This window comes from Hypanus sabinus, chromosome 18, assembly GCF_030144855.1.
Source record: "Hypanus sabinus isolate sHypSab1 chromosome 18, sHypSab1.hap1, whole genome shotgun sequence".
NCBI classification, from domain to species: Eukaryota; Metazoa; Chordata; class Chondrichthyes; order Myliobatiformes; family Dasyatidae; genus Hypanus; species Hypanus sabinus.
In genome coordinates, this window is record NC_082723.1 from 38,580,917 (window position 1) to 38,603,212 (window position 22,296).

Genomic DNA, 22,296 nt, shown 5'->3' on the forward strand with positions numbered 1-22,296 from the left:
TGCTTCTCAGTCTTGGCTAGGTTAACTCTTATTAATGTGGGCTCGATATATACATTGGACGTAGCCTCTGTAAAATCACACGAATCACTCCGTTGTTTTATTTATAAACCACCGAAACCAAAATCTCGGGAGCCAGTCGCAAAGGCTGAAATTTACGCTGAGGAAGAAGTTGCGAGCGGCCAGTGGATCCCTGACACATCACATCGGGTCTCTGCAGGGGTGGGGAAGCTGTTTTCGAGGTTTGATGACGCCCAGCTTTAGGATGTTTTCAAATGATGTTTTTGAGCCTTTTGGGCGGAATTTGAAAGTCAAAAGGGAGTGTGGCAGTGTGTTGGAGAGGGGGAGGAGGTGGAGACTGTACGGTTAGACCCGGGCTGAGTCACGGCAGAGGTTAAAGTGGGCGGCTGTCCCGATGCTTTTTCCCTCTCTCTCTGTGAGTTGTGTAAGAGTCCCGGGGGGGAGAGAGTGGGCTGGGAGGCAGGAACTGGCAAAACCTTGAAAGGCTTCTTTTCGTATTCGTCAGCAAGAAGTGGCGTGTGTTTTACAGCAAGACAAAAGTTGTCAGAAGTTGTGAAAAGTTTTGAGGGGTGGGGGTGATCCCTGGTGCCCACGGGACTGGAGGAGGGGGAGAATGGTTGGGGTGAGGAGAGGGGACTGCTAAGCTCATGGAAAAGGCAAGCATTCCGCGTTCGGCTGCGCTGGACACGCCGGACGCTGTTCAGAACAGAAAGAGTTTCTCGGTCAGTCATCTGCTCGACCTGGAGGAGGCAGCCGACGTGAACGGTGAGATGGAGCCGGCCAGAGGAGCGAGAGAGGTCAGCAGGAGAACGAAGGATCAGGCTGGTCTCGGCGACAGCGAAGGAGGGGAGGCGGCTCGGCAGAATGGTGAGTGAGGGAGCTCAGGGTAATCCGAACTGCTGAGGTAATAACCGGACGGCGCCAAACCCACACCATCAATTACTCCGTCCAGAAACAATTATAATTCCACAATAATACAAGTCGTAGGACGATTGCAGTATCTTAGACGGGTGCGCGAAGGAATCTCACTGTAAACGCAATTGCAATTGAAAGTCACTACTGGAGGTTTGCAGTTGAATACACTGGAAAAATATTGCGGGCTGCTAAGATGAGGGTGGAAGTGGAGAGTATGTTTCCTCTTGTGGGATGCAGGAGTCACTCTCAATAATAAAGGGTTGCCCTTTTAAGAAAGATCTGTTACTTTTTGTTTCTTTCAGAGGGTTGCATAGAAAATGGACAGGAATAGACCCTTCGGCCTTCTATGTTTTAGACGAACGTGGTGCCAAATTAAACTGACCCCATCTGCCTACACATGATCCATTTCTCTCTATCGCTGCATGTTCGTCCGTTTATTCAAAAGCCTCTTACGCGCCACTATCGTATCTGCTTCCATCACCCCCCCCCCCCCACCCCTGCCTGGAAGTGCCTATCAGACACCTACCATTCCGCGTAGAACAAAAAACCTGTCCAACGCATCTCCTTCAAACTTGCCCCCCCCCCCCAACACTCTGCTCTCTCGTATTTGGCATTTCTACCCCGGGAAAATGAATCCGATTCTTCCATCTGAATCTTCGGAACTCTCTTTCTCCAAGAGAAGCAGAATCTTTGAATGTTTAAAAAACAGAGGTAGGTGAATAAACACAAGAGGTGTGCGGTTACTGGGGGAGACAGGAACGGGAAGGAGAGGTGGTGATCACATGAGCCGTGACCTTATCAAAGGGCGAGCAGTTGAGGGGCCGAGTGGTCTACTCCTGCACCCACATTCCAACTGCACGTGTAATTATACTTAGGGTCAAAAGTATTACAGACATTGAAATAAGTATACAACTTAACCTCTGTAATCTGGCGAGGCCAATATGTAGTGTTCTCTCTAATTGGTTTCCCTCTCCAGACACGTTCGTAATTTTAATATTTTGATTTGTTTATTACTGGGGAAGATTCGTGAATTTCCTCCTCCGTTCCTGTAGTGTACCTGTCCCCCCAGGGTCCAATAGCATTGTAGCTGTTTCACTTGCCTAGTAATTGAGAATCAGAATCAGGTTTATTATCACAAACATATCTCATGAAATTTGTAAACAAATTACCTTCAGTTACAACAAATAATAAATAATTCGTGCAGAGGAGGAATAGTGAAGTAGGGTTCATGGTTCAGAGACAAGAATGTGGGCTTGATTCCACGAAATTTGGATTTGTTCTGTGCGCTCAATTTTAAATAACTTCAGAAAATCTGCAGTTAAAAGTTAATATGGGAGTTGGTGGCTGTGGGTAAACAGGAATGTGGTGTGATCAGCCACACTATAATCAAGTAGTGGAGCAAGCTGAGAGACCTGGTGGATTATCATTAAAACAGGGTTCAGTGAAAGTGGTTGTGAACCTATCAAATTGTGGTTAAAAACCCCATCTGGTTCTCAGTTGCCTTTGGGCAATTCTGACAGTTCCCTTCCCTGATCTCAAGCAGTGTGACTCTGGACCTACACTACGTCCACTGAAACAAACCAGAAAATCAGATAATTCAGAGGCATTTACAGCCCTTTCATTCACAAAACTAGGATTAAGGTGTGAATAAAGGTGCAAAATAAACACCAGGAGTTGATTAGACACATTTAATTTGCTGGAATCATTCAAAGATGCTAACCCGTGATTTTCAGCTCTCATTATGTTTAATGTTGGGTTGTGTGGCCTGAAGATTAAATTGCCAGAACTTGGACAGATTCTAGTTCATGGAATGTCTGTGTCCTGACAGAGCAGTTTCAATCATTGACAGGAATGTTTCTGGAAGTTTAGAGTCACATCATTAAAAAGTTAAAACTTTTCCCTCTCTTGTAAGTTTGCTGTTCCACCTTCAGCTTTGTGTATATTCTTCCAATTCCTCTTTTGAGTCTCTTTCCACCACTTCACTCCTTCTGATCTTCACATTTTTTTCTTCTCCTTCTACCTGTGAGTACCATTTTGGATATTTCTGGTTCCTCCATACTGTCTATAACAAGCTGGCCTTTTCTCAAGTATTTTCTGAAAATACCTTTAATACATCATTCCCTTAATTTGCATGGAATTTGAGGGAATGAGTTATCAGGAGGGATTGTTATTCCTTGGAGTGTAGAAGACTGAGAGGTGATCTTCAAGAGGTATAAAAAAATCATGCGGGGAATAGACAGGGTGACTTTTTCCTTGGATTGAAGAACCAAAAACAAGAGGCATAGTTTAAAGTAAGAGGGAGAGATGTAATAGAAACTTAAGAGATATTTTTTTTACACAAAAGATGGCATCTGTGTAGAACAAACTGCCAGAGGCAAGTACAATACCAGCTTTTAGGGCAGCTGGACAGGAATTTAGATCGGAAAGGTTGAGAATGATATTGGGGAAATGCTGGCAAGTGGGACTCGATTGAATGGAGCATCTTTGTCAGCATGGACAGATGGGCCAAAGGGCCTGTTTTACATGTTGTATGGTTCCATGACGCTATGACACTCTTTCATACCTTATCCAGCGTCTCTGTACAAAGTTGCTCGATGCACATATGTTTTCAGCTTACATTTTAGTTTCACTGATCCTGTCCAAATGCAAAATATTTCTGCTGCCAAATTCCACATAACCCACAACCAATGTTATTTGATGAATCAGTTCCTCATCGAAGTCTACATCCTGCTAAACAGTTGACCCCAGATACTTGAACTTGTCAACAAATGGAATATTTTCAAAACTAGATTTTAAAAGTTATTAAAACCTTTAAAATAACAAAATCTTTTGAACTTCCACAAAACAGAAACGGGATAATGATTACAGTGCTCTCCCCCACACTAGCCTGTCACTCTGTACCCCATCCTACATCTCTTCACCTATTCTCCAGTCTGTGACTCAAAACCCCTCCACCTCCCCCACGTCTGACACAATTCCTCTCCCCAGTAACACTTTAGTCCGTCATCTCAACGTCTGTCACTCCTCCCAAATTTGTCACCCTCGCCAAACTCCCCCCTCTGTCACTGCCTCCCGAAGTCTGTCACTCCCACCACCCGTCACTAAGCACACTGTCCCAATTTGTCGTCCCCCAACATATGATATTCTTTTTAGTCACCAGAATCTCTTTGTCTGTCCTGCGACTGTCACCCACTTCTGCTACTGATGGCCTTTTGTACCTTATTCTCCCTCAGATGGTTGTTCCTTCACCTCCTGCTCGATCCACATTGGACTCATTTCCTTGTCTGTATCTCTCAATCTCTGCATTATTTTCCTTTCCGATGCTTGCACCTGCATTTCCTTGTCCTTCTCTGAATGTCTTTCTCTCTCTTCCCAGTCCCTCATCTTATTTCTCCTTTCTTTCTCGACGCAACTTTCTTTTGAGTGCACTGCAGGGGCAAACACTGATAGTAATACTGAGGAGATCACTTCCTTGTTCTTCAGCTTGTTATAATGTTCAATAATAGACAAAAGGTGCAGGAGTAGGCCATTCAGCCCTTCTAGCCAGCACTGTCATTCACTGAGATCATGGCTGATCATACACAATCAGTACCCCGTTCCTACCCTCTCCCCATATCCCTTGACCCCGCTATCTATAAGAGCTCTATCTAACTCTCTTGAAAGCATCCAGAGACTTGGCCTCCACTGCCTTCTGGGGCAGAGCATTCCACATATCCACCACTCTCTGGGTGAAAAAGTTTTTCAGCATCTCTGTTCTAAATGGCCTACTCCTTATTCTTAAACTGTGGCCTCTAGTTCTGGACTCACCCATCAGCGGGAACATGCTTCCTGCCTCCAGTGTGTCCAATCCCTTAATAATCTTGTATGTTTCAATCAGATCCCCTCTCATCCTTCTAAATTCCATGGGAATTCACATGGAATCATAGATGAATGTAACACCAAGGGGGGGGGGGGGGAACACATCAGGTTATCAAAGCATTTGGGAGACAATTTAAGTTACTCTATAGATCGAATGCTATCATTGCATTGAATAAGTTCATTACTTTACTCAAAGAAAGTTTTTCAGCCAAGTGCGAGAGAGGGCTTACTTCAAAACTGCAGAGTGGAAATAAACTTTACTCTGCTTTTGGCAGACTGTTCCGATTAAATCCATACATGTAAAGCCCGCTGTGTTACAAATACCAAAAACTCCATGAGACTTCTGTGAGCAGAGAGATGAGGGCTGGTAGATGGTATTAAAAATAATTTCAAGGCTAGTGGAATGTTTGGCCTTTATCTCAAGAGGGCTGGAATTCAGAAGAGCCAGAAACTGGGATTCAGTTTTATAAAACGCTGGTTAGGCTTCTTCTGGAGTTCCTGCAGTCAGTTCAGGACTCTGCATCTCAGGACGAAATATTGCACTCAGAGAACAAGAATAAGGGATTAAGTTAGAAGGCTGGTTGCATTGTCTAATTTGAATATAAAAGTTCAGAAGTGATCGGTTGTTGTGAAGAGAATAGAAGGGATCTATTTCCTCTATTGGGGCACTTCATAACAAGGGGCATGATCTTCAAATTAGAATTGGGCTAGTCACTGTTGATCTTGGGAGGGATTTCTTCGTACAAAGGGAAGTGATAATTGGAAATACCATTCTCCCTCATGAACTTTTGAGACTTGGTTCTTGTTGAAAATTTCCAAATTTAGATCATAAACACGAGACAGTTTGCAGATACTGGAAATCCAAAATCACCGCGCACAAACCGCCAGAGGAACTGTGTATGAGTCAACGTTTCAGTCCGAGGCTCTTCTTCAGAGTCAAAACTTCTTTAGTTTGGTAGAATTTTGTTTTAAATAGAAGCAGGATCTAACTAAATGGTAGAACAGTCCTCGAAGACTGAATCCTTTCCCTATGTGCTGAGGGTACTTAACAAACTGGTTTGGTGGGTGACTTCAGTTGATAATGAACCATGTGGGTGGAGAATTATATAGACCCGAGCAGGGTAAGAAGGGCAGATGAGTACTGTATTGATTATTGAGTTTTTAACACTAATACATCTTTTTCTTTATGTTCATCAATCCAACATCTTTACTCCAGGTTCTTAAAAACTAAATTCAGATCCTCATAATGGAGCAATGTGGGAGTAGAAAACACATTCTCCACATTTATAATCCAGTATAGAAACATCGTGGCCCCAAAGTAAAGGAGTCATTATGTTTCTGAGGAACGTAAGACATTTCAGAAACACCAACTCATTTAAACCTGATGTAACCAAAGATTTTTTTGAATATATAAATGCCAAATGAGATGCTAAACTAACTCAACCCCCCCCCCCCCGGCGTTTGATTTAATTTCCTGTGGTACCGAGGGACTAACACACTGTCAGATTTTCGATGCGCCATGGGACGGAGGATCTGTCCGTGAATACATCATCTTCTATAAACCCACACAGAGCGATGGCACCTGGTGTCCTCACCCTTAGTCACTGGGCCTCATTGTGTGCCAGGGATGGAGGAGAGTGGGGATGCCAGAATCTGAAGCAAAAGTAAAAAAAATTGAATGGAAGGAGGAAAGCAGTGGGCCAAGCAGCATCTGTGGAGGGAATTGGACAGCTGATGTGTCAGGCCTGCACCCTCCCAGTTCCCATATTCCCCTCATTAGCCACCTCAGAACCTGCAAGTCATCATTCATCCTGTGAGATTGCCTCAGAAGAAGATGTTACTGATAATTAGCAGAGGATACATTGCATTCCAAGATCTGTAGTTGCTTTATCCTGACCCGCAGTGAAACGACTCTGTTGAGAATGGGAAGGAAAGGGATTACTAGACTCCCTCGCCTTGGCTTTCACTGAACCTCAGTAACCTCCAGTGTCTTCATTTCTGTTGACAGAAAGAACGAAAGCACATTCATACCAAACCTGTCTTCTTGTGCATCGCTGTTTCAAAAAAATACAAAAATTAATACCCTTCAAGGAAAGAAGACTGCCCCTTACACTTTGAATCTATGTGCCACTGCACCCTTGTGTTTGATTATCAACTGTGTCTCGGAAGTGACGCATCAAGTGAGTGAAGTACCTTCAGCGCAGTGGGCCCAAGGAGCCATTCTGTTAATGCTGGCCTGGTCTGATCCAACTTGGTGAATATCGTTCAGGACTTTGCTTCGTTATTTGTCTGTACAGATGCAAACTATTCGTTGTATCATTTTAGAGAGGAAGACGAGAGCGATGTGAACACGTGAGATTCTCACCACTGCGGGGTGTGAACCCCGGGAGGGTCTCACTTTCTCTGGGGGACGTTATTTAGGAGGATGCTCAGGAATATTGAATAGGAAAGTAATAGTTCACGAGTCGCTTTGTTTGGTGGGAACAGCAATGCTTCGAGCGCAGGGCAGGACGCGTTCCGTTGGAGGTGACGGTGATTGCCACCGGGAATCACACAGCTACGGCGCCGGTTCACCGAACCAGCCGCACAGGTGCCGCGAGGTGCGGGCCAACTCTCCAAAGAGACGGTCGGGGTCGCCCGCCAGCCGGAGTTGGGTGAGCGGAGTGCGGCGCCCTGACCGCGGAGGATTCTCCGGGAGGTGGTGCCGGAGCTGCCGGCAACGTGTTGCGGGTGAGGCGGACGCCAGCACTGCTCCTGCCCACCGGGCTGCGGGAACGCGATTACTCGTGTCTTAATCCTACCACGCTTCTTAGAATTCTTCGGACAAGTGTAAAACTCTAATACTGTATTCGTTTGTGCGTTTATGTAGCGCCTGTCCCGACCTTTGGATCTTCCAATGCAGTTCAGGAGCAGAGGTACTATGGTAAATTGGGGATTGCAGCATCTAACTTACACGCACCAGCTGGAGGAACGCAGCAAGTCGGGCAGCATCGGTGGAAACGAGCAGTCAACGTTCAGGTCTCGGCCCGAAACGCTGACTGCTCGTTTCCACGGATGCTGCCCGACCTGCTGAGTTCCTCCAGCTTGTTGAACGTGTTGCTCTGACCCCAGCATCTGCAGTGTACTTTGTGTCTACGCAGCATCGCAACAAGGTCCCACAAGTCACATTGCGGTTACCTCGGGATAATCTGAATGGTGACAACGCCGTGCGTCCGGGGCTGACCTCCCTGGCTCTTTCTGAAGCGGACGAGTGTGTGAGATCCACCCAGATGGTGACGGACCTCCAGTGGTCAGCAGGACCGGCCGGCTGGTGGGGTGTGAGGTCAGCGCTGCCAGAGGACGGTGAGGCCAGGATGCCTCCGCTCCACCTGCGGGGTGACCCGTCTGGCATCGGTACTGACTCATTTTGTAGTCTTCTTCCCACTCCCAGCCGTGCAGCGCTCTGCCAGTGCTCCCCCCACCCACAGTACGGCGTTATCTCCCCTCCCCCAACACCGCAGAGCTCCCTCATTAAGTGCCCCTCCCGGAGCTGCTTTCCCTTGGCGCTGATAGTGCCGAGCCCCCTCAGTTAGTGCGGCTTTTTCCCTCGACACTCCTCTTCCGCCCTTAGGCGATGAGTACCACGCACTTTCTGGAATAGGGCGGGAAGAAAGCAAGTTGCATCATTAATTTCAAATCAAAACACTGCGATTTGCAAAGGGAACGGCGAGCGAGGTGGGAGAGCAAACTGGACCCGCCAAGTTCGGTGGAGTCACCACGACATGTGTTAATCCAGGCCCCAGGCTGAAGTCAGCTCCCGGTTGAAAGTGTACCCAGCTAATGAGAGCAAGGCAGCCAAAGATATCTTAATTGGAAAACAAAGCTGAAAGTGTGGTGAATTAAACGTTGGCAGATCACTGACCTGTAATTGAAAACACTTTGGTTTTTGAAAGTAAGGCCCCAAAAGGAAACGTTCTCTTAGTCGGAGAGAGTCGGCGCCTCACCTCCGCCAACAGCAAACCTCTTCAGTAGAGATTTGCTCCAGAAGGTAAAAAAATACTTTTTTCTAGAAAATCTACGTCCCAATCAGCATCCTTGCTCCCTTCTGAAAATGGGTTTGAAACTGAAAGCTACACTATACAAGGAGGTCAAAAGTCTGGCCAAAGATAAATTTCTTAAGGGGCATCTCAAAAGTGGAGAGAGAGAGTTGGAGAGGTTTAAGGAATGAATTCCAGATCTTCTGCAGCTGAAGATTGCCAAGAGTGAAACGATTAAAAGGGGCAGAACTGAAAAGTCCCGGGGTCCTAGCTCAGAGTTGTCAGGGCGCAGGAAGTTACTAGAGGGAGGGATAGGGATAGGGGCAGGGAGAGTCTGGAAAAAATGGGAATGCCAAAGGCCCAGGAGCCAAGGTAGTTAATTCAATAAATAGTGAAAGGGATTTGGTGTGAATCCAAATGGAGGTGGCTTTGTATAAACCTGTGTCATCAGAAGCTGAGATTGAGACAAAGTGCAGCAGGAGATCTGAGGATCAGCTGCCATTTGCAAATGCCCAAGCACCCAGCACGACTCGACCATGGACAGTCTCAAACCCGGCTGTGAAAGGGGGAGGGTTGGGCATGGGGCTATCCTATAAAAACCCAGAGGTAGCGGAACGCCAAAGACCTCATTCCTGGGAGAGGAAAGATCTTCACCTGGAAGACAAGTGAAGTCATGTGAAAGTAGAAGGCCCAGGACCAAAGACTTGAGCAAGTTGCTGTTGGCGGCTTAGGCCCCAGTAGGGGTGATTGGCTTAAGAAGAAGAACAAACATCCAGCACCCTCTTCTTGGTGGAATGTTTTCTAACTTTAGCCTGCGGGATTTAGCTTTAATTTTCAGTTTGTACGCTTCAGTCCAAGATTCTCTAACCAGTGCAAATAGGTACTCGCTATCTAGCCCACTGGTTCTACTTAATATCTTAAAATCTTCAGTCAGATCTTCCTTTAACGTTGTAAGTACCCAGAAATGTAGCTGCAGTTTGTTAAAAGGAATCTCATAGCTTTGGAATCCAAGGGTTATGTCATCATGAAAACAGAATTTTCTAAATTTTTCAGAAAATATCCAGCCAGGTTCCTTTCAAAGGCTGGAGTTGGATAGATTAGGAACATGGTTGGAAAGAAGGTTTCACTGACTCTCCTGGTGAAGTTTTTAGTGACTACCTGACCTGGGAAAAGTCATTCTTTATATTTTCAATCACAGAAGGAGCCTATTTAGACAGCGCTCAAAGCAATCTCAACGGTATCATTCGGTGGTATTTCCGTTACCTGTTCTCTCTCACACACGCCCATCAACTACCCTGTGATCTTCCTGCCGTTACCCCCACATAGCTCAATTAGCCAGGTGATCTGCAGATCTCTTGAGATGTGAGAGGAAACCCAGACAGTGTCAGGAAGAAAATCCAAGGTCAGGAGAACTGTGACAACAGCACCAAGTGCTGCACTACTGCCGAATCCCAGATGACTGTCGTACTTGTGTGCCTTCTGTTGTGCACTGAAGCCGTACCCAAGGTCCAAGAGCTTGAGCACAGCCATTTGGGAACTGGGAGTGGGACCAAGGCAGGGCTTTGGGGCTGAGGTCTGGCCTGATTGGGTCCGGGCTATGGTCAGCAATGTGAGAAGGGGTTAAAGAATTGGGGCCTGTGCTCAGGACCTGAGAAGGACGGATGAAAGAATGCTGTGATTTAAGGAGAGGGTGGGAAGAGAGACATCAGCTAAGGATTGGAAAGCAACCTGTGCATCATGAGTTGGAATGGGTTAAGTGGCGGATTGGGGAGTCTACTGGGCAAAGTGGGTAATTGAAGGGGTGGGGAGACATGAGAGTGGTTGGCAGTGAGATCATGAAGTCAGTAAAAGATGGTGTGAACAGGGTAGAGGTGTCAGAAGGATCAAAGAAGGCTGGGACCATCTGACTAGAAAACCAATCCAGCATTGCCTTGAAAATATCGTATAGTGATTGTTGCTAACTTGGTCTGTGTTCTCCTGAAGGGTTTAGAAGGGATCTTGGAAGCTGCAATGGTATTTCCAGTAGTGTGAGAGTTCAGACCAGAGGGCCTAGTCACAGAGTACAAGGGTGGCCTTTTAAAAGAGTAGCAGTTTCTTTAACTAGAGCGAGGTAAATCTGTGAAATTCATTGCACAGATGGCTGTGGAGGTCAAGTCATTGAGTATATTTAAACCGGAGGTTGGTTCTTGATTAGTCAGGACATCAAAGGTTATGGGGAGAAGGAAGGATAACAGGGTTGAGAGGGAGAACAAATCAGAAATAGAAACACAGAAAACCTACAACACAGTATAGGCCCCTCGGCCTACAATCGTGTGCCGAATGCATACTTACTTTAGAAATTACCCAGGATTACCCATAGCCCTCTATTTTTTAAGCTCCAGGTACCTATCCAGGAACCTCTTAAAAGACCCTATTGTTTCTGCCTCTACCACCATTGCCGGCAGCCCATTCCACACACTCATCACTCTCTGTGTAAAAAAACTTGCCTTGACATCTCTCTACCTACTTCCAAACACCTTAAAACTGTGCCCACTCACGTTAGCCATTTCAGCCCTGGGAAAAAGCCTCTGACTATCCACACAATCAATGCCTGTCATCATCTTATACACTTCCATCTGGTCACCTCTCATCCTCTGTTGCTCCAAGGAAAAAAGGCTGAGTTCACTCAACCTATTCTCATAAGGCATGCTCCCCAATCCAGGCAACATTCCTTGTAGATCTTCTCTGTACCCTTTCTATGGTTTCCACGTCCTTCCTGAAGTGAGGCGACCAGAACTGAGCACAGTACTCCAAGTGGGGTCTGACCAGGGTCTTATATAGCTGTAACATTACTTCTTGCCTCTTAAATTCAATCCCACAATTGATGAAGGCCAATGCACCATATGCCCTCTTGACCACAGAGTCAACCTGTGTTGCAGCTTTGAGTGTCCTATGGACTCAGACCCCAAGATCCCTCTGATCCTCCACACTGCCAAGAGTGTAACCATTAATACTATATTTTGCCATTATATTTGACCTAGCAAAATGAACCACCTCACACTTATCTGGGTTGAACTCCATTTGCCAATTCTCAGCCCAGTTTTGCATGCTATCAATGTCCCGCTGTAACCTCTGACACCCTTCCACACTATCCACAACACCTCCAACCTTTGTGTCATCAGCAAACTTACCTCCCTCCCTCCCTCATCCAGATAATTTATAAAAATGACGAAGAGTAGGGTCCCAGAACAGATCCTTGAGGCTCACCACTGGTCACCAACCTCCGAGCAGAATATGACCCATCTGCGAACACTCTTTGCCTTCTGTGGGCAAGTCAGTTGTGGATCCACAAAGCAATTTCCCCTTGGATCCCATGCGTCCTTAGTTTCTCAATAAGCCTTCCATGGGGTACCTTGACAAATGCCTTGCTGAAATCCATATACACTGCATCTGCTGCTCTTCCTTCATCAATGTGTTTAGTCACATCCTCAAAAAATTCAATCAGGCTCGTAAGGCACGAGCTGCCTTTGACAAAGCCATGCTGAATATTCCTAAACATATTCTCTCCAAATGTTCATAAATCCTGACTCTCAGGTTTTTTTCCATCAACTTAACAACCACTGAGGTAAGACTCACTGGTCTATAATTTCCTTGGCTATCTCTCTTTCTTGAATAAAGGAACAACATCTGCAACCCACAAATCCTCTGGAACCTCTCTCGTCTCCATTGATGATACAAAGATCATCACCAGAGGATCAGTAATCTCCTCCCTCGCCTCCCACAGTAGCTTGGGTACATTTCGTTCAGTTCCAGAAAGTTATGCAACTTGATGTTTTCCAAAAGCTCAAACACATCCTCTTTCTTAATGTCTATATGCTCAAACTTTTCAATCTGCTGTAAGTCATCCCTACAATTGCCAGGATCCTTTTCCATAGTGAATACTGAAGTAAAGTATTCATTAAGTATTCTTGCTATCTCTCCTGGTTCCAAACACACTTTTCCATTGTCACACTTGATTGGTCCTATCCTCTCATATCTTATCCTCTTGCTCTTCACGTGCTTGTAGAAAGCCTTGGGGTTTTCTTTAATCCTGGTTGCCAAGGCCTTCTCATGGCCCCTTCTGGCTCTCCTAATTTCATCCTTAAACTCCTTCCTGCTAGCCTTATAATCTTCTAGTTCTCTATCATTACCTAGTTTTTTGAACCTTTCATAAGCTTGACTAGATTTTCAATAGCTTTGTACACCACGGTTCCTGTACCCTACCATCCTTTCTGTTTCTTTGCAATGTACCTATGCAGAACTCCACACAAATATCCCCTGCATATTTGCCACATTTCTTCCATACATTTCCCTGAGAACATCCCTTCCCAATGTATGCTTCCAAGTTCCTGCCTGAAGGCCTCATATTTTCCCTTATTCCAATTAAATGCTTTCCTAACTTGTCTCTTCCCATCCCTCTCCAATGCTATGGTAAAGGAGATAGAATTGTGATCACTATCTCCAAAATGCTCTCCCACTGAGAGACCTGACACCTGACCAGGTTCATTTCCCAATACCAGATCAAGTACAGCCTCTCCTCTTGTAGACTTATCTACATATTGTATCAAGAAACCATCCTGAACACACCTAACAAACTCCATCCCATCTAAACCCCTCGCTCTAGGGAGATGCCAATCAATATTGGGGAAATTAACATCTCCCACCATGACAACCCTGTTGTTATTTCACCTTTTCAGAATATGTCTCGCTATCTGTCCCTGTTACTGTTGGGTGGTCTGTAAAAATCACCCAGCAGAGCTATTGACCCTATCCTGTTCCTAACTTCCACCCACAGAGACTCCGTAGACATGTCTTCCTCCTTTTCTGCAGCCGTCACACTATCTCTGATCATCAGTGCCAGTGCCATCCCTCCCTGTCCTTCCTGAAACATCTAAAGCCTGGCCCTCTTAAGTAAACCCTCCTGCCCCTGAGCCATCCAAGTCTCTGTAATGGCCACCACATCATAGCTCTAGGTGCTGATCCACACTCTAAGCTCATCTGCTTTGTTCATAATACTCCTTGCATTAACATAGACACATCTCACACCTTTGGTCTGATCGCATCCCTTCTCTATCACCTGCCTATCCTCCCTCTCGCACTGTCTCCAAGCTTTGTCTATTTCTGAGCCAACCTCCCTTTTCTCCGTCACTTCGGTTCGGTTCCCAGCACCCCAGCAATTCTAGCTTAAACTCTCCCCAATAGCCTTTGCAAACCTCCCTGCCAAGATATTAGACCCCTAAGATTCAAGTGCAACCCGTCCTTTTTGTACAGGTCACTTGCCCCAAAAGAGGACCCAATGATCCAGAAATCTGAATCCCTGCCCCCTGCTCCAATCCTCTGTCACACATTTATCCTCCACCTCATTCTGTTCCTATTCTCACTGTCTGTGGCACAGGCAGTAATCCCGAGAATACTACCTTTGCGGTCCTGCTTCTCAACTTCCTTCCTAACTCCCTGTAGTCTGTTTTCAGGATCTCCTCCCTTTTCCTACCCATGTCAGTGGTACCAAAATGTACCATGACCTCTGGCTGTTCACATTCCCACTTCAGGAATTAATGGACGCAATCAGAATCATCTGGGACCCTGGCACCTGGGAGGCAAACTATCCTGTGTCCACAGAATCGCCTGTCTGACCCTCTGTATAGAGTCCCCTATCACTACTGCCTTCCTCTTCCTTTCCCTACCCTTCTGAGCCACAGGGTCAGACTCTGTGCCAGAGGCACGGCCACTGTTGCTTCCCCCAGGTAGGCTGTTCCCCCAACAGTACTCAAAGAGGAGTACTTATTGTCAAGGGAGACAGCCACAGGAGTACTCTGTAGTACCTGACTGTTACCCACTTGTCTGTCTCCTGAAGCCCCAGAGTAACTACTTGCCTATAACTCTTTTCTATCACCTCTTCGCTCTCCCTGACCAGACGAAAGTCATCGAGCTGCATCTCCAGTTCCCTAACGTGGTCCCTTAGGAGTCCTGACGAAGGGTCTCGGCCCGAAACATCGACAGCGCTTCTCCTTATAGATGCTGCCTGGCCTGCTGCGTTCCACCAGCATTTTGTGTGTGTTGTTTCCTTAGGAGCTGCAGCTCGATGCACCTGGCATAGATGTGGCTGTCCTGGAGGCTGGGAGTCTCCCGAAATTCCTACATCTGACACCCGGCCTTACAGCCATACTTCCTATTCCTATAATTCACAGGTAACCTACGTCACCTTGACCCGTTTATCGCCAAAGCCCTCCTACTCTATTTACCTCTACTCTGTTGCCCGCTCTATAAAGCTGTCTTCTTTTTAAACTCTTCCCACCAGTCTAACTCGCTGACAAATGGCCTAATGTTTTCTGGTCTTATAGTGCCATCCTCTGAGCTCCTGATGCGGTGGAAGGGGAACTTGCACTGAGGTGTCCAGTCACACACTCAGTGATGTGAAATGATGTACGGTGACCAGGGTCTCTCTGCACTGTCTTCCGCAAAGGAATTTCCCACTCACTGTCATTAAGTTTGGATTTTCCTGCCAAATATAGTTAATATCCAGTGGGGATTTCATGAGAAATATCTGTACTCAAGGTCAAGTTTAATTGTTATTCAACCATACATAAATACCCATCAATACAGCCAAACAAACCAGTCTTCCTCAGGGGCCAAGATACAAAGCACAGCATCAAAATTCATACAAAGCACCTTTAGTACATATAAGATAGCAGTAAACTTACAGTCACAAACAAAAATATAAAATAGCCCATGTCCCTGAGTGTCAGGTCCTGTTTATCAAATATACATGGATCAGAAGGGGACGGGTCCCACACACACTGACCCTCACTGGGGGACGGGTCCCACACACACTGACCCTCACAGGGAGACGGGTCCCACATACACTGACCCTCACTGGGGAGAGGGGTCCCACACACACTGACCCTCACTGGGGGATGAATCCCACACACACTGACCCTCACTGAGGGATGAATCCCACACACACTGACCCTCATTGGGGGACGGGTCCCACACACACTGACCCTCACTGGGGGACGGGTCCCACACACACTGACCCTCACTGGGGGACGGGTCCCACACACACTGACCCTCACTGAGGGATGAATCCCACACACACTGACCCTCACTGAGGGACAGGTTCCCCACACACTGACCCTCACTGGGGGACGTGACCACACACACATTGACCCTCACAGGGGGACAGGTTCCCCACACATTGACCCTCGCTGGGGGATGGGTCCCACACACACTAACCCTTCACCCTCCAGTCCGTACTGCTGTCAGATAACCTGTATTTAATTTGATTTGGTCCATAATCTCTCCTGCCTCGTCTCTCCCCCTCTGCAGTGGTGAGACGCATTCTGAACACCGATCTCCAGAAGGAGCGGAAGAAGCAGAGGAGGAACCGGACCACGTTTAACAGCTCACAGCTACAGGCGCTGGAGAGGGTGTTTGAGAGGACTCATTATCCTGACGCATTTGTCCGGGAGGAGCTGGCCAGAAGAGTCAATCTGAGTGAGGCGAGAGTGCAGGTCAGGACAAAGCCATGCTGCTCGTAAACAGGATTGTTATACGGGGGGATACTGGAGCCATGCAGGCTCTTCCACTCTAGTCACCTTTCCCACTCTTCCCATTCGCTTCCTTGATGTTTCTCAGGCCTCCCTTAAGTTCGCAAATGCTGTTCGCTTCAGCTGTGTGGCAGGGATTTCTTTAGCTGTTGTGTTATCTTGCTCCCTTTCTCTTTGGTCGTTGGTGTAGCTCTCCAGAACCTGGAGCTCAGACTGCTGCCATTAACAAACCTAACGATTTATTTCGCTGATCCTCTCTGCCAGTTGGGTTGGTACGCTCTCCGCCCAAACCACAGGAGCTTTGTGATGCACAGCCTTAAGCAAAAGTTTGATAAACGCAGGGGAGAAACAATCTCTACTGTTTGTTTGAATCCAGATCTTTACTTGGCTGAACACCGCACCATCTCAGTGAGAAAGAAATTCAGCAGAGGTTGGAAATCCAGAGTAGAACACAAAATGCTCAGTCCTGATAGAGGGTCTCGGCCCAAAACATTGACTCTTTATTCCTCTCCATAGATGCTGCCTGACCTGCTGAGTTCCTCCAGCATTGTGTGCGTGTTGCGTTATCATCTCAGTGGCCTAGGACACTTGGAGAGCTCTCTGCTGCTCCAGCTCTGGGCTCTTGTAGGTCCAGGATTTCCAACACACCAAATTCAACTGCCTTGACCCAGAGCTCTAGAATCTTCTTGCAACAAATAATCTTCTGGGAGAACTCAGCAGGTCAAGTAACATCTGTGGGACTTTCAGCTGGAAACGTCAGTGATTTCTTCCCTCCCCCAGATGCTGGTCATCCAGCTGAGTTCCTCCAGCAGATTGTTTGTTGCTCCAGACTCCAGTCGGCAGTCTCCTGTGTCTCTGGAATTCCCTTACTAAATCTCTCTGCTTCATTCTGCTCCTTCAAGAAACTCCTAAACTCTTAAAAGCCTACGTTTTTGACCCAGCTTTTTCATGGCTTGCCATCAGGTTTTAACTGTTTAGCCCTCCTGCGCAGTGACAGTTCAAAGGAGGAGGTGCAGGAGGAGCTGAGTGGATTTGGATCAAAGGATCTGTAGCTGTCGGGTAAATCCAGTGAAATACGAAGGATTGATGTTGGATCTACAGAAGGCAAATACATCTCTTGTTTCTCCTCTCTCCCACCTCCTCACCTCACCACCCCATTCTTTTCATAGGTTTGGTTCCAGAATCGGAGAGCAAAGTTTCGAAGGAATGAGCGAGCCTCCTTGGCCAGCAGAACAGTCTCCCTCCTCAAATCCTACGGCACAGAAGCAGCCGTGGAGCAACCCGTGGCCCCTCGGCAAGTCTCCCTCAGCGCCGAGTTCCTTTCGTGGTCAGCAAACCCATCCTACAGGTAAAGTCAGCGATACTCACACCAGGCTGTACTTGACAAGGTTCAATGGCTCCTGCTACCTCGAGCTTGTTGTGGCGCGTCACCTCAACCCTCTTCCCCACTTGCACGCTCACCTATCTGCTCTCTGCCTTCCCATTCCTATAGTGAGACCAAATGCAAACAGAGAGAACACCTCAAATTCCAGTCAGTTAGCTACATCGCAGTTCAGTGTTCCTGTTTCAGGTAACCCACACGCTCGGCACTCTCCTCCCACACACACTCGCCCGACCATCTCTCCTTGTGTTCTTTTCCTCTTCCCACTTGGCCATCATCCCCTCCCCACCCATCACCTTCCAGCCTCCACCAGGAAGCCCCATCACTGTGGTACACAGACGATCTTTCTTCTTCCTGCCCCCCCCCCCCCCCAGTCCTGGTGCAGGGCTCAATCTGAAATGTGACAACGTGTTTGCCTCTGCAGACGCTGATCGACCCACCGTGTTCTTCCTGCATTCTGTTCCATGTGTGTTTCACATCCAGCATCAGCAACCTCGGTGTCCATCACAGGACAGGAAAGGAATGGGAAGGTGAAGGTCTATTTACATGCTCACACTCACTCTCTCTCACACACTTCTTTGGTTGTCCATCGAGATCCGATGACGACGCCCACTCCTTTAACGGTGAGATCTTTGATGACTGTACAGTCCTATCCTGGACCCCAAGCTCTATTGCAGGTGGGACATGTATATGTGGTATTGGTGGTAGTGATGGCAACCGTGGCTGCATTTCTCCCGGCTCGCTCCTGCTGACTTCTGGTTGTCCTTTCCATCTCCAGAATACGAACCCCATTCCTACACAGCTGTCGCCAAGTGCTACACAGACACACACACGCTCACTCTCTCACAGATACTCACTCTCACACACACACTCAAACACACTCTCACACACACTCACTCACACTCATACACACACACACATTCACATGCACACTCACACTCTCACACACACTCACACCCACATTCACTCTCACACACACACTCATACACACACATTCTCACACACACATTCACATGCACACTCACTCACACACACACAATCACTCTCTCACACACACTCACTCATACACACTCACTCTCACACACACATTCTCACACACACACAATCACTCTCACACACACTCACTCATACACACTCACTCTCACACACATTCTCACTCACACACACTCACTCACTCACACAGTCACTCTCACACACATCACTAATGCACACATTCACTCTCACACTCACATACACATTTACACACTCACACACACTCTCACACACAAACTCAAAACACACACTCACACTCTCACACACACACTCACACGCACTCACGCACGCACACACTCACACGCACACACTCACTCATACACACACTCACTCACACACACACAGGCTCCCATGCCAACACATGTGCATGCAAACACACATAAGCACGCACGCCAGTGCACACTCCTACACACATATGCGTGTGTGCCATAGGCAGACACATATACACACTTGCACCTCAATTTCTCTCTCAAGTAATTTTATTAAAAGTGAATTTGCACATGTGAAAGCTGAATATGAACCTGTGTTGTCTGACAGTGTTCGTATCCAGTGCCGCTCATTACACCATGTGCCTGAGCCCAGGTACAAAGGTCACGGTTCCAGGTCCTGCAGACCTAAAGCAGGCTGATAGTCTAACGGGGGTTAAATGCTCCCCTGAATGAGATGCATCTTGATTGCTTTTAAACTGTGGAGTGTAGTCACCCATTTTGATATTGATTAAGTTATCCCCAGTGTCTCATCCAGTATTTGTCCTTCAGTCAAACTGACGAGAAGCAGACCCTCCAGTACATTGCCGATGGCGGCTTCACAGCCCCAAACCTTCCGATGAGAAGACAATCCCGGCCCTGCCTCTTCTCAAGGCGGTTGTTAAAGATCCCGTGGCATTGTATGGAAGTGGCCAGGAATGTGCTCCCAATGTCCTGGCCAATACTTTCTGCTCCACTAACTCTGTCAAATAAGAGAGTGTGTGTATGTGTGCGCATGAGTGTGTGTGGGTGTGTGCATGTGTGTGTGAGTGTGTATGTGTGAGTGTGCGCGTGGGTGTGTGTGTGCATCCGCGTGAGTGCATGCGTGCGTGTGTGTGAGTGTGTAGGCGTGTGCGTGTGCGTGCGAGTGTGTGAGTGTGCGTATGAGTGTGTGTGCGTGCGAGCGTGTGTGTGTGTGCGTGCGAGCATCTGTGTGTGCGTGTGTGTGGGTTGGATTCTTCTGATGTGTGGGGATGGAGTTGGCAAGCCCCTGCCGAGGTAGTTTGAAATTCGATGTTTGTGTGAGTAACCTGCTGTGATTTTACAGCCCGGTGTCATCTTACAACTCGAACATGTCGAGCACCAGCAGCCCCGGAGCGTCGATGGCAACCAGCATAGCCAACCTGCGGATGAAGGCCAAGGAATTCAGCCTCCAGTGCAGCCACGTAACTCCCATCAACTGATCCGGGCTGGCCTGGGGTGGAGCGGAGGGGCTCAGGACATTGTGCTGCGGATACAGTCGGCGTGCTCAGCGTGCGCCCTCATCCGGGATTACGCGCTTGGTACATTCTGGGACAACCTGCCCGGGATAAGCGGCCTGGGACGTGCTTACACCAGACAATTGCTGTTTGGGGCTCAGCAGCCCTGGATAATGTCAGACTCTGGGGCAGTGAGTTGGAGAGTGGCCTGCTGACCCAAGCTCATGTGGTGGAGATGCACTCTGACCCACAGCAACGTGCTCGGGACAATACGTCGGAGTACCCGGAGTCTCTTGCTACTCCTTCGCGGACTGGTACGTGTAGCACCATCTCCTTGGACGCCCTGTGCTGGTCGTTGTGAGCAGCGTGTCATGAAACAATTGCAGATGTCACTTTGAACACTTCCCAGTATGGTTTAACTTGTTTCTTCGGGCTGCGTGTCGATTGGCTGCCGAGCCCTTCCTTCCATACCTTCTCATTTCCCCATTCCCCAGAGCGGAGTCCAATCCATTCCTCCTTCACTTTGCATCCCAATAAATAAGGTGCACTCTTACCAACATGGGGTGACATTCACTGACAGTTCGAGCAGGGCTTCCCACTCTAACCTTGGTCCGTGGTTTTGAAAAGGTTGGGAACCTCTGGTCCAAAGGCAGCGAGTGGGAATTGGTGTGACTTTCACCTGCATGCCTTCTCACCAGGGTTGGGTTCCTCGGGCACCGGTTGTCACTGGGTGCTGGCACCTGTGGTTCCTCGGGCTTCTCGTGAGCCCAAGGAGAGCGCGATGGTACAGCTGGTAGAGGTGAGCCCCAGGGACAAAAGGCAATATCGCCCACAGTGTCTGTGCCCAGCACAGCGCCACCATAAGCTCTCTGCCCGCCTGTGATCCCTCCAGTCCCTGCAGAGTCCCAAGTCTAACTAAAAGCCTCTGAAATGTCACGTTGATATCTGCTTCCATCACTACGCTGGGCAGCCCATTCCAACCACCCTCTATGTACTTACACCCCCACCACACACACACACACACATACCCCCTTTAAACCTTCAATGCAAGCTCTCCAGTACTTGACATTTCTATCCTGGGGGAAAGATCCTCACCTCCTGCTGTTGTCTGGAGTGGGGCTTGCACATTCTCCCTTTAATTGCGTGAATACTCCCATGCCCCCAAAATCCTGTGGAGTAATTAGTTACTGTACGGTGCCCCCAGTGTGTGAGGGAGTAATACATTTTGGGGAGAATCAAGAGCCACATGGTGAGAGGCAAATGTGTTTTAAAGTATAACTGAGGGAAATGGATGCTTGACGGTTGGAATGGATTCGATGGGCTGAAGAGCCTGATTCCAGGCTGTATAACTCTACTACATTGAGAATAGAGAGAGAAGATAACAACAGACCCCTGTCAGAAACTTTCATCCTCTCTGATACTCAGGCCAAATATTTTATATCTGTCATCTTTGGATAGGGACTCAGTTGCCAGAGAAAACATTATAAAGTTTATTAAAATTTCTGATAACTTTCTTTTTGATCCGTCGCCATGTGAAACCGGGGGATTGGGGTGGGGGGCAGGGAGTGAAATTATTTCCCAGAACAGTCAAATTCAAATGCCTCACAACCACACAGACGTTACAACAATTGAAATCGATCCCACAGGTGTTTTGTGACTGGGGGGTGTCAAAGTTCATCACAAAATTGAATTACTTTGCACGATAATAAAAAAAACATTGGGACGAAGTGTGCAGCAAGGATGATACTTGTACAAAGTGTTATTTTGCATTGAATTTATGCATGTGATGTTTAATTGTTTCACCTAAAAACAAATTAGTTGAATAAATAATGTTTAAATATTATCTTGAATCCTGATTGCAGGGACCAGATCCTTTGTAGCACTGATGGGTCATTCTATAACTGAGCTGTGCCTCTGCAGGAGTGTACTTCCAGTCCTGCCCCGCCCGCCTGCCCCGGTTAAGAGTTTATCACAGGAGCGACGGAATCTTGGGCTGGAGATCCACCGTCAATGGTGGAGCTGCAAGAATCACAGCATGTACAAAATATCTGAAATGGAGGATCGTGA

The 22,296-nt window shown here is 47.5% G+C and overlaps 1 protein-coding gene across 2 annotated transcripts; it reads left to right on the forward strand.

Moving 5' to 3' along the window:
* The first annotated feature begins 233 nt into the window (after nucleotides 1-233).
* LOC132407527 (paired mesoderm homeobox protein 2-like) lies at nucleotides 234-22,079 on the forward strand. 2 transcript variants are annotated; one of them, XM_059994190.1, is made up of 5 exons: nucleotides 752-885; nucleotides 1,236-1,644; nucleotides 16,152-16,336; nucleotides 17,542-17,720; nucleotides 20,079-22,079. In XM_059994190.1, the coding sequence occupies exons 2-5, from the start codon at nucleotides 1,356-1,358 to the stop codon at nucleotides 20,212-20,214; spliced, it is 789 nt and encodes a 262-aa protein (XP_059850173.1). In that variant the 5' UTR covers nucleotides 752-885; nucleotides 1,236-1,355; the 3' UTR covers nucleotides 20,215-22,079. The 2 variants fall into 2 exon arrangements, with proteins under 2 accessions (XP_059850175.1, XP_059850173.1); XM_059994192.1 differs by lacking the exon at nucleotides 1,236-1,644 and having other exon boundaries at nucleotides 234-885.
* The last annotated feature ends 217 nt before the right edge of the window (nucleotides 22,080-22,296 follow it).

Excerpts from the sequence above, each read along its gene's own strand:
- LOC132407527 (XM_059994190.1), top strand. The coding sequence starts at position 1,356 with ATGTTCGTCCGTTTATTCAAAAGCCTCTTACGCGCCACTATCGTATCT. Across the intron at positions 1,645-16,151 it reads TGAATGTTTAAAAAACAGAG|TGGTGAGACGCATTCTGAAC; the intron begins GTAGGTGAATAA and ends CCCCCTCTGCAG. Across the intron at positions 17,721-20,078 it reads TCAGCAAACCCATCCTACAG|CCCGGTGTCATCTTACAACT; the intron begins GTAAAGTCAGCG and ends GTGATTTTACAG.